We start from the raw sequence: 12,789 nt of genomic DNA on the forward strand, positions 1-12,789 counted from the left end.
GGGACCGCATAGTGCTGCAGGTCTGGGATGAATAACAGTGGCTGCGAAACTTTAGGATGCGTAAGGGAACTTTCCTTGAACTGTGTGAGTTGCTGTCCCCTGCCCTGAAGCACAAGGACACCCGCATGCGAGCAGCCCTGACTGTGCAGAAGCGAGTGGCCATAGCCCTCTGGAAACTTGCAACGCCAGACAGCTACCGGTCAGCAGCGAACCACTTTGGCGTGGGCAAATCTACCGTGGGGGTTGCTGTGATGCAAGTAGCCAACGCAATCGTTGAGCTACTGCTCTCAAAGGTAGTGACCCTGGGAAACGTTCAGGTCATCATAGATGGCTTCGCCGTGATGGGATTCCCAAACTGCGATGGGGCTATAGATGGAACTCACATCCCTATCCTGGGACTGGACCACCAGGCCAGCCAGTATATTAACCGAAAGCGCTACTTTTCAATGGTGCTGCAAGCACTGGTGGACCATAGGGGATGTTTTACCAACATCAACGTCAGATGGCCGGGCAAGGTTCATGACGCGCGTGTTTTCAGGAACTCTGGTCTGTTTAGACGCCTGCAGGAAGGTAGTTTCTTCCCGGACCACAAAATAACTGTTGGGGATGTGGAGATGCCTATAGTGATCCTCGGGGACCCAGCCTACCTGCTAATGCCCTGGCTCATGAAGCCCTATACAGGCGCCCTGGACAGTGACAAAGAACTCTTCAACTACCGGCTGAGCAAGTGCAGAATGGTGGTGGAGTGTGCTTTTAGACATCTCAAGGGGAGATGGAGAAGCTTACTGACTCGCTCAGATCTCAGCGAAACCAATATCCCCATTGTTATTGCAGCTTGCTGTGTGCTCCACAATCTCTGTGAGAGCAAGGGGGAGACCTTTATGGCGGGGTGGGAGGTTGAGGCAAATAGCCTGGCTGCTGATTACGCCCAGCCAGACAGCCATGCGATTAGAAGAGCCCAGCGGGAAGCGCTGTGCATCCGGGAGGCTTTGAAAGCTAGGTTCCTCAGGGAGCAGGGTAACCTGTGATTATTAAGTTTGTTTACAGAGAAGCTGAACCTGCCCCCGTTTCTTTACCCAGCTAATGTTGACTATCCTCTGCAGTTACATACCCCGTTCACCCTGTTCCCCCCCCCTTCCAACGCACGCTTAAAAATAAAATACATGGAACTTTAATGAACACCGTTTTCTTTATTACTGATTTCGCGGTACAGGGTTGAAACTGGGACGCAGACTGTGGTGGGTAGGGTGTGGAGTGATGTAAAGACCGCTTCTAAACTCCAGGAATGACAGGCTCCTGCTCCTAGAGCGGTCCGCAGTGGCGGACTGGTTGTTTCAACGGAGCCTGCCACCCCTCCTTTTCGGGAGTCTGTGTGTGGGGGCTATGTGACTTTGTGGCAGGGGAAGACGGTTACAGATCCCCTGCTGCATGGCTCTGTGATCCAGGATAAGGACCGCTGCATAAGATCTCTAACCGCCCTCCCCCGCCACAAAGTTACATAGCCCCCCCACCACAGAACATGAAAACCACCTCCCAGACTGACCAGGGTGCCTAGTGACTGCACTGTGTGTGTGACCTGCTGCTGAACCTGCCCCCGTGTCTGTACCCTGGTAAAGGTGACTGTCCTGTCCAATTACCAACCCCCTTCCCCCTCTTCAAACACAGTCTCCTCTAAAAGAACAGGATGGAACCAGTAATTAACAGAAAAGTATTTTTTATTATCAACTAGACAGTTAGGGGATGAAACTGGGACGGGGGCTTGGGTGAGGCGGGAAGGAAAGGGCTAATCAAAATTTTGGGAAGGAGAGCCTTTTTGTAATTGCGCACTCTGCAGGGGTGGAGTGACAGTTTTCACGGCCCCTCCCGCCCCTCCTTCTCGTTACTTTGGGTGAGGGGGGTATGGGACTTTGTGGCGGGGGAGGGCGGTTAGAGAGAGACTGCAGTGGGGCTCTGTCCTCCTGCCTGCGGTCCTGCAGTACATCCACAAGGCGCCGGAGCGTGTCCGTTTGCTCCCTCATTAGTCCAAGCAGCGTTTGAGTCGCCTGTTGGTCTTCCTGGTGCCACCTGTCCTCCCGTTCGCTGTGTGAGCGCTGGTACTGCGACACGTTCTCCCTCCACTGTGTCTGCTGAGCCGCCTCGGCTCGGGAGCAGCCCATAAGTTCTGAGAACATCTCGTCCCGTGTCCTTTTCTTTCGCCGCCTAATCTGCGCCAGCCTCTGTGAGGGGGATGCCGGGGTAGGTCGGGAGACAGTCGCAGCTGTGTGATGGGAAAAAGGGAGTGAATTCCTTACAAAGATACATTTTTGTGAACAATGAACATAGTCTAGTCTGTCTCTGTGAACAAGACCATGCACAGCACCAATCTCATGCACACTCAGGACTAGTTCGAATTTTCGACCTTCGCATTCAGTGCCTGGGGTCTTGCACTGGAGATCAGATAAGCGGGACAGGACAGCAGAATTCGTGGAGCGGGCAGACATGATAAGCCGTAGACTTTTGGCTGCTTAACACTTAATTTATAGCAGTGCCCTCCTTTCACGGTCAAAGCAATGCTCCTAGCCTGTCCCACCCCCTCGCGGCTGTCCCCAGGAAAGATCCCTGTATGCTGCCCCTGTCCCGCCTCCACCACGTGGCTGTAAACCGCCGGTTATAGCTATGTAAAGGAACAGGCAAGCAGTCCCAATACTAACATTCCCCTAATTCAAAGCAGGCCACCATGAGCGACATCACCCTGCGGAGGATCAGTGAGACAGAGAAAGACCGCATGCTGCGTGAAAGCCAGCATAAACCAGGGCCTTATGCCGCCATGCTCGTCGAGGCAATGATACCCGAGTACCTGATGATAGCCTGGCGCAGAAAAGTGTGCTACCACGGAGGACACAATCAGGCCACTTTCCCCAGGAACCTCGTGCGGAGGCTTTTCGATTACCTCCAGGAGACCTTCGTGGAGATCTCCGAAGAGGATTTCTGTTCTATCCCCATTCATATTGACCATCTTTTCAGATAGTTAATATTCCTGTTTTGTTAAAAATAAATGTTTTCATGTTTAAAGCACTTACCGACTGATCCTTCCCCTGATTCAGGGTCCAGAATAACGGCTGGGGAGGGTTGGTAGGGGATCTCCGTGAGGGTGATGAAGAGATCCTGGCTGTCGGGGGAATCAGCGTTGTAAGCACTTTCGACTGCCTCGTCCTCGTCATCTCCTTCCTCATCTTCCCCGTCCATGAACATCTCCGAGGAACTGGCCGTCGACACTATCCCATCCTCAGAGTCCACGGTCAGTGGTGGGGTAGTGGTGGCGGCCGCACCTAGAATGGAATGCAGTGCCTCGTAGAAGCGGCATGTCTGGGGCTGGGATCCGAAGCGTCCGTTTGCTGCTTTGATCTTCTGGTAGCCTTGTCTCAGGTCCTTGATTTTCACGTGGCACTGCGTTGTATCCCGGCTGTATCCTCTCTCTGACATGGCTTTGGAGATCTTCTCGTAGATCTTCGCATTCCGTTTTTTGGAGCGCAGCTCCAAAAGCACAGACTCATCGCCCCACACAGCAATCAGATCCAAGACTTCCCGGTCAATCCATGCTGGGGCCCTCTTTCTATTCTGAGATTGCATGGACACCTCTGCTGGAGAGCTCTGCATCGTTGCCAGTGCTGCTGAGCTCGCCACGATGTCCAACCAGGAAATGAAATTCAAACTGGCCAGACAGGAAAAGGAATTCAAATTTCCCCGGGGCTTTTCCTGTGTGGCTGGTCAGAGCATCCGAGCTCGGACTGCTGTCCAGAGCGTCAACAGAGTGGTGCACTGTGGGATAGCTCCCGGAGCTATTAGCGTCAAATTCCATCCACACCTACCCTAATTCGACATGGCCATGTCGAATTTAGCGCTACTCCCCTCGTCGGGGAGGAGTACAGAAATCGAACTAAAGAGACCTGTATGTCGAACTAAATAGCTTCGTTGTGTGGACGGGTGCAGGGTTAATTTGATTTAACGCTGCTAAATTCGACATAACCTCCTAGTGTAGACCAGGCCTTAGAAAGCTGTCCTGCCATGGAGGGCTTTGATCTTAGCACCCATCACCATAGCTAAAAAAAATTTGATTGTGTGTATGTTTATTTACAACATGTCAAATAATGTGGAGAGCCTGCAGATATTATTCCCTGTATAAGTAAAAAGTCCGTATCTAAAAATGTGAAATATAAACATTTAATGTTTCCCTGTTTGAGAACCCCTTATCAATAGTACTGTCAGCTGTGAAGAGTGCAAACTGATATGACAATCTTTGCAAACTATTGCTATAGTTCTATAGTAATCCAGTCAAGCTCACTGTGGGATCTGATGTGAATATCTTGTTGTTCTATCTCAGTGTGTTTCAGGAGAATGAAATGTAATTAGGGGCATTACATTTGTTTTAAAACTGTTTTAACACTCGCTAAACTTGAGGCGAGAGAACATAAAAACGGCCATACTGGGTCAGACCAAAGGTCCATCTAGCCCACTATCCTGTCTTCCAACAGTGGCCAGTGCAAGGTGACCCAGAGGGAACAGGTAATCCAGTGATCCATCCCCTGTCGCCCATTCCCAGCTTCTGGCAAACAGAGGCTAGGGACACCATTCTTGCCCATCCTGGATAATAGCCATTGCTGGACCTATCCTCCATGAATTTATCTAGTTCTTTTTTTTAATCCTGTTATAGTCTTGGCCTTCACGATATCCACAGGCAAGGAGTTCCACAGGTTGACTGTGCGTTGTGTGAAAAAATACTTCCTTTTGTTTGTTTTAAACCTGCTGCCTATTAATTTCATTTGGTGACCCCTAGTTCTTGTGTTATGAGAAGTAAATAACACTTCCTTATTTACTTTCTCCACACCAGTCACGATTTTATAGACTTCTATCATATCCCTCCTTAGTTGGCTTTTTTCCAAGCTGCAAAGTCTCAGTCTTGTTAATCTCTCCTCATATGTCCTTTTCTGAACCTTTTTTGAGATGGAATGACCACATCTGCACACAGTATTCAAGATGTGGGCGTACCATGGATTTATATAGAGGCAGTATGATATTTTCTATCGTCTTATCTATCCCTTTCTTAATGATTCCCAACATTCTGTTCGCTTTTTTGACTGCCGCTGCACATTGAGTGGATGTTTTCAGAGAATTATCCACAGTGACCTCAAGATCAGCTAATTTAGACTCCATCATTTTATGTGTATAGTTGGGATTACGTTTTCCAATGTGCATTACTTTGCATTTATCAACACTGAATTTCATCTGCCATTTTGTTTCCCAATCACCCAGTTCTGAGAGATCCTTTTGTAGCTCTTAACAGTCTGCCTGGGACTTAACTATCTTGAGAGTGTTGTATCATCTGCAAATTTTGCCATGTCACTGTTTACCCCTTTTTTCCAGATCATTTATGAATATGTTGAATAGGACTGGTCCCAGTACAGACCTCTGGGGGACACCAGTATTTACGGCTCCCATTCTGAAAACTGACCATTTATTCTTACTCCTTGTTTCCTGTCTTTGAACCAGTTACCAATCCATGAGAGAACCTTCCCTCTTATCCCTTGACTGCTTACTTTGCTTAAGAGCCTTTGTCAAAGGCTTCCTGGAAATCTAAATACACTATATCCACTGGATCCCGCTTGTCCACAAGCTTGTTGACCCCCTCAAAGAATTTTAGTAGATTGGTGAAGCATGATTTCCCTTTAGAAAAACCACCTTGACTATTCCCCAACAAATTATGTTCATCTGTGTGTCTGACAATTTTGCTCTTTACCATAGTTTCAAACAGTTTGCCCGGTACTGAAGTCAGGCTTACCGGCCTGTAATTGTCGGCATCACCTCTGGAGCCCTTTTTAAAAATTGGCATCACATTAGCTATCCTCCAGTCTTTTGGTACAGAAGCTGAGACCCCACAAGAAGAGAGACCCCACAAGTGACAGAAATGAAAATCCTCTGTTGATGGGAAAAATTCTCATTAGAATCATTGAAGATTAGGGTTGGAAGAGACCTCAGGAGCTCATCTAGTCCAACCCCCTGGTCAAAGCAGGACCAACACCAACTAAATCATCCCAGCCAGGGCTTTGTCAAGATGGGCCTTAAAAACCTCTAAGAATGGAGATTCCACCACCTCCCTAGGTAACCCATTCCAGTGCTTCACCACCCTCCTAGTGAAATAGTGTTTCCTAATATCCAACCTAGACCTCCCCCACTGCAACTTGAGACCATTGCTCCTTGTTCTGTCATCTGCCACCACTGAGAACAGCCTAGCTCCATCCTCTTTGGAATCCCCCTTCAGGTAATTGAAGGATGCTATCAAATCCCCCCTCACTCTTCTCTTCTACAGACTACACAAGCCCAGTTCCCTCAGCCTCTCCTCGTAAGTCATGTGTCCCAGCCCCCTGATCATTTTCATTGCCCTCTGCTGGACACTCTCCAATTTGTCCACATCCTTCCTGTAGTTGGGAGCCCAAACCTGGACACAGTACTACAGATGTGGCCTCACCATTGCCGAATAGAGGGGAATAATCATTATTTTTCTTCAATCTGCTGGCAATGCTCCTACTAATGCAGCCCAATATGCTGTTAGCCTTCTTGGCAACAAGGGCACACTGCTGACTCATATCCAGCTTCTCACTGTAATATCCAGGTCCTTTTGTGCAGAACTGCTGCTTAGCCAATCAGTGCATGGGATTCTTCCATCCTAAGTGCAGGACTCTGCACTTGTCCTTGTCCTTGTTGAATCTCATCAGTTTTTTTTGGCCCAGTCCTCCAGTTTGTCTAGGTCACTCCGGACCCAATCCCTACCCTCCAGCGTATCTACCTTTCCCCCCAGCTTAGTGTCATCTGCAATCTTCCTGAGGGTGCAATCCATCCCATCATCATTAATAGAGATGTTGAACAAAACCGGCTCCAGGACTGACCCCTGGGGTAGTCCGCTTGATACCGGCTGCCAACTAGACATTGAGCCATTGATCCACTACCCATTGAGCCCGACAATCTAGCCAGCTTTCTATCCACTTTATAGCCCATTCATCCAATCCATACTTTTTTCACTTGCTGGCAAGAAAACTGTGGGAGACCATATCAAAAGATTTGCTAAAGATATATCATGTCCACTGCTTTCCCCATATTCACAGAGCCAGTTATCTCAGCATAGAAAGTAATCAGGTAGGTCAGGCATGACTTGCCCTTGGTGAATCCATGTTGACTGTTCCTGATCACCTTCCTCTCCTCCAAGTGCTTCAAAATGGTTTCCTTGAGGACATGCTGCATGATTTTTTCCAGGGACTGAGGTGAGGCTGACTGGTCTGTAGTTCCCCGGATTCTCCTTCTTCCCTTTTTTAAAGATGGGTACTATATTTGCCTTTTTCCAGTCATCCGGGACCTCCCCCGATCGCCATGAGTTTTCAAAGATAATGGCCAATGGTTCTGCAATCACATCAGCCAATTCCCTCAGCACCCTCAGATGTATTCCCATCCCTTGGATGCATTCCCACCCTTGGATGCATTCCCTCCCAATTCTCTCAGTACTCTCAAATGCATCATTCCCATACCTTTCAGTCTGCTCCTCTAAACATGGGCTCTTTCTCCTCCCTTTCCCAGTATTTTTAACAAACAGTTTGGGATTGAGGCACAGTGAATTTCACAGTGGCCTAGCAAGTTTTCACCTATGACATTACCCTTTTAGGTCATTGATTTTCTTCATAATTTAGTCTCTACCTTCCAGCCTAGCCAAACCTGTGTTATATTCCTGCTTGTTGCCAGGTGATGATGGCAGTAGGTGTATAAACTCTTCTCACATTGGGTTGCGTGTGGGGGCTCTTTTAGCTAGTGTGTGGGAGGGGAACATCCTATAGTGACTCCTGAATTTGGATCTCTGGCTTCACAATGCTTAATGTCACCACTCTAGACTGCGTAGTGGGCATATCCAGTTATGTTTGTTTTGGTCTTCCCTGATGTAATAGCTGTGATGTATCCCTCTTTTTACTCGCATCATCAGTACAAAATGCTTTGCATGAAATGAAATGGTGCATGTCAATTAATTTCTCAGGGGGAGAGAGGTTGTTCTGTTTTGTTTTTTGTTTTTTTTACAGTGCACACCCTATTAAAATCACATTACAGAATAAAAAGTGCATAACTGTTGTTTACCAAAGCTGTTCCTCTCGCAATGACTCATTAAAGAAGGCATCTTTGTTTCATGAGACAAAGGTTCCATATAAATGTAGTAATGGAATAGAACTATTCCCATCACAGAGCAGCTTTCTAGTCCATTTCTACTTTAACCTGTATGCCATAAAAGTGTCTTAATTGGCTTTTACCTAGCCCCGGTCTTAAGCATAAGCAAAACAACTTCTGGACTAACTGTTATTCCTGTCTAGCAGTGGGGAAACAACTCACTGTGAGTTTCCAGCAGAGGGGAGGCAAATTATGGCCTCATTAGCCCCTTCCAATAGTTTGTGCCCAAGTTTTGATTGGCCTCTTGCACATCCACAAGCTGGTACTGATTATATCTTTGTCATTCTTCATCCAGACATCCATATTGTATTTTTTGGTTTGGCTTGGAGCACTGAAAATGTTTGTGAGGTGGGTCTGTCAATCAGTTTCCTGATGAATTCTTCTACAAGATATCCTGCTGTGGGTCTGTGGTTTCCCTTGGATGCCTAGGTGAAATATTGTTGAACAGGGATATATTGGAAATCTAGTCATCTATGTTTCATGTTTGCCATCTTTATGCTCTTTTAAATGGAATTATAACCTTGGTAGGTATTGTAAATAGACTGGTTTGCAGCCCCATGTTTTGTATCAGTGCTGGAACTTAACTTGGCATGGGTGTGAGGGTACCACTCTTTCAAGTACTCTTGCAGAATATAGCTATGCTATATCCAGGAGATCCTTTAACCACCTTCATTCTCCTCTATTAAGTCCCCATCCTCTTCCATGTATAGTTCATAGCTACATTGTGGCATCAGATTCTGTGGCTGGAAAGGCTGCCACAGACTGTCGTCTCTTGTGACACTGCATTTAGACTAACCACCAGAACTGTCCTTAATGGCTCTGCATCCTACTTTCTGACCTTCACTAGAGACTTATGCCAACCTTCTGGAAGTTAGATGACTGAAGTTGTGCACCTGATGTTGGGCAGATTGTTTTCTGAGATGCTGAACAGTCACATCTCTCCAGGAAGAGGTGCAGATACTCAGCGCTTCTGAAAATTAGGCCATGTAATGAAGGTATCTTAAATATGTTTTTAGTGCCTAACTTTAAGCCCTGAAGTTTCACAGTTTTCCCTTGAACATACACCTGTTCTTTATCAAGCCTGAGGTTGATGAGCTCTGCATGCAGTCACATGCTGTATTAACTGCAAGACCAAGAGGCGGATTGTAAGTCAGACTTGTTCTCCACAACTGTTGTCCTTTGTTCCCAGCTCCGTTCATACTTTAAAGGTGCCGCTGATCTAGCAAGAAGCAGTGATGATGTATCCTAACATCTGTGAGATGCTTTTCTATAACAAACTCTCCCCCCACTCTGCACAGTTGACAGAGAACTCTTAAGCAGATCTCTGAGTCAAAAGTTCCTGATTCTTTCCTCCTTCTCAACAGAGACCCCCCAGCTAAACCCTGTGATTGAGCCTCTGTCCTGGATGCTGGGCACCTGGCTGTCAGACCCACCAGGAGATGGTGACTTCCCTACAATGAAGCCCTTTCAGTACCTGGAAGAGGTGCGCATCTCTCATGTGGGGCAGCCCATGCTGAACTTTTCGTAAGTTTAAAACTTAGTTTGTCATGGCAATACCTTTGGATGGAATGTGCATAAACCCCAACAGGTTTACTGGCTGCACATAAAAAAAAAAAGTGGTATAGTAAAAATATTCACCCATCAGATGAGAGGATATGATGGGATCTGACTGGGTGGCCTGATTTTTAGAGGTGCTGTGCAGTAACAGCTCCATTAAAACATGTGCCTGGGTTACACACCTAAATCTGTCAACTGCAGATTAATGTTTAATCAAGAACAGCATTTCTGTTCACTTAAACGTGTACAAATCACTGCACACCTCAATGGGAATGCAGAAATAAGTGGGCAAGCTGGGGAGCATGACGATAATTTTAAGTGTGCACATGCTAGTGACCTGTTGCCAAAGGACCACAAGCAGTTAATAGAGCACATCCATGTGGTCCACAAAGTGCAAAGTTTTGAGAGCCAAGCAGCGGAGGACTTGGGAGGTTGGGCAAGAGAGTGGTTCCATGAGAGAGATTTATTTCAGAGTGGTCCAGAGAATCATTATATTTTGAATATCAGTAGGTTTTTAACTTTCTAGACACTTAAACGTGTGTGTGTGCGCACGCACACATGTACGAGTACATATATAGCCACAAATTTACACTGTCCTAGGGCACGAGACAGACAATATTCTTAATGCTGAGCTAGGCACTTTAATAAGATTATCCTTAGAGCTACTCGCTCTGCTTCACTGTAGAGCTTGTGCCTAGACCCAGACCCTTTCTGCTGTAAATTTAAACAAACAGTCCATGTGTCCTCACACAAGCAGCTATGAAGAGGCTGCTAGATCTGTCCATTTAAATCCTGGCAATCTGTCTATATTGTAGATAATGAAAAAAAGTAGAGTGATTAAATGAAGTGTTTAGTAGGGCATATAGGGTAAAGAGCTAATTATTTAGTCATTTTGGACATGTAGGTTTAAGAAATTGTGTGCAAGGAAAAAAGAGATTTGGAGGAAGATAGATCTTTTAGCTAACATTTCAGTATTCATGTTGGTAAAAATAAGCTTTTTGCCTGCTACTCAGTTTTGGGTGTGGATTACAAAGGTTATTGCTCTGACTGCAGGAGAAAGGAATAATTACAAGCTCTTAACATAGTGCAAAAGATGGCACACACCCCTAGACAACATATAGTTTTTGTACTGCTATAAATATGTTGGTTGGGGGTGATTTTTTTTTTTTTTAGCTGATATGATTTTACTGGTATAACCCCTAGTGTGGATGCAGTTATACAAGCAGTTATGCCCCTTACATGTATAGCTTTATTGCCGTTCCCATCCAGGAATAAGCTATACTGGTAGAAGCACATTCATACCAGTATAACTGCATTCCACTAGGAGACTTGTACCTTTTTAACTATACCGGTATAGTTAAAGCAGTACAACTTTTGTGTCTAGATAAGGCCAAACAGGAGAAGTAACATGTTCATAAACAAAGGAGATTATTGAACAGAGTGCAGCTGCAAACACACAAAACTTTCCTTGTTTGTGTGCCCAGCTCTGCACACAATTCCTTATTTCTCATTACATTAGGAGTACTTAGATCATGTGTAAGATATGCTGATAGTCTGTTTCTTGGGCACCCAAGGCTATATGTCTGTCATGAAGCAATCTTGCATGCTTACTTATACTTTATTACACATGTAAAATGTTTTCTTTGAATATTTTGCTTTGACTGTTTTTTGTCATTAGTAACTGTTGTGACAGTCCCTAGTGTGTAACTCTGCTGAGTGTTCATGGGTACGTTTTGTGCTTATGCTGTTAATGTTTGGACTTCAGCTAATGAAATGGAGCACTTTGCAGGCCCTGGCTATGGTTTAGTTTTGAGAGGGGGTCAGATTTCTATGACCTAGTACAGTCTGAGCATTCCATAGGTTTGTGGTAAGTGTGCATGTCAGAGTTGGGGAGAAGTACTACTGAGATGTGTCTGTAGATGACGGACACAGTAGGGAATTCCTGGAGCAGAATTAGCAAGAATTAGCTCAGAGGAAGCCCCACCACCCCCATTTCATTTATACAAATGTCACTGAGTCCTCGGGTGATGCTCTGGAACTGCTCCCCACAAAGCCAGTCAGGACTTTGGGGAGCCTCCTCTCCCTTGGAGCAGACTGTCTTCAGGGCAAGAAGCTCACACGGCTTCACCTTCCTGGGTCTGGCCTTGGAGCATTCAGCATATGCCCCTCTGTGCACTTCCCACAGCGAGCCCGCCCAGGCAGGGTCCTGGGGAAGCCACAGGGCCCTGCACGCACCCCCATGTCACAGTCAGAAGTGACTCTTAGCCAGCCAGTAAAACAGAGGTTTATTAGATGACAAGAATGCGGTCTAAAACAGAGCTTGTAGGTACAGAGAACGGGACCTCTCAGCCGGGTCCATTTTGGGGCCCAGCGAGCCAGACAACCCCATCTGCGCTTGCTTCCCATCCCCAGCCAGCTCCAAACTGAAACCCCCTCCAGCCCCTCCTTTCTGGCCTTTGTCTCTTTCCTGGGCCAGGAGGCCACCTGATCTCTTTGTTCACCTTTAGCTATCCCCTTGAAGGGCGGAAGGGCCCCAGCCATTTGTTGCCAGGATACAGAGTGTCGGCCATTTATGCACACTGGAGACTTAAGAAAGGCATAGGGGAAACTGAGGCACCCACACAGTATTCAGAGGTAACATTAAGAACAGTCCCACTTCATCACAACAAATGAGAGGTTGGAAATGCCATCTAGTGACATGGGAAATAGGAAAGAAGTAGAAAAAGTATGCTCTGCTAGTCTGACAGTATTTAATTAGTAATCAAAAGTGCAGGCAGACCCAGCTGCACTAATGGAATTTATTGTTACACACAAGACCCAGAGTAGGACTGATCAGAAAACATAATTGTGGGGGCTGATGGAGACTACATATGTCTCCAAGTTGGAGTATTTGTGCTTTGAGGGGAAGAGAAATGACTTAATGGCTCTTGTAGCCAGCCTTCCAAACTGGAAGATAGATGGTATAAGAGCAGATATTTAATTGAGTAAGGAGGAGTA

The 12,789-nt window shown here is 46.3% G+C and overlaps 1 protein-coding gene across 3 annotated transcripts in view; it reads left to right on the plus strand.

Moving 5' to 3' along the window:
• THAP4 (THAP domain containing 4) overlaps positions 1-12,789 on the plus strand; it is an 80,732-nt gene that overhangs the window by 24,773 nt on the left and 43,170 nt on the right. For all 3 annotated transcript variants that reach the window (XM_039487576.1, XM_039487575.1, XM_039487577.1), the window contains one exon: positions 9,600-9,759. In XM_039487576.1, coding sequence (XP_039343510.1) covers positions 9,600-9,759 — 160 coding nt within the window. The remainder of the gene's footprint in view (positions 1-9,599; positions 9,760-12,789) is intronic.

The sequence above is a fragment of the Mauremys reevesii genome, linkage group 9 (genome assembly GCF_016161935.1).
Source record: "Mauremys reevesii isolate NIE-2019 linkage group 9, ASM1616193v1, whole genome shotgun sequence".
NCBI lineage: Eukaryota > Metazoa > Chordata > Testudines > Geoemydidae > Mauremys > Mauremys reevesii.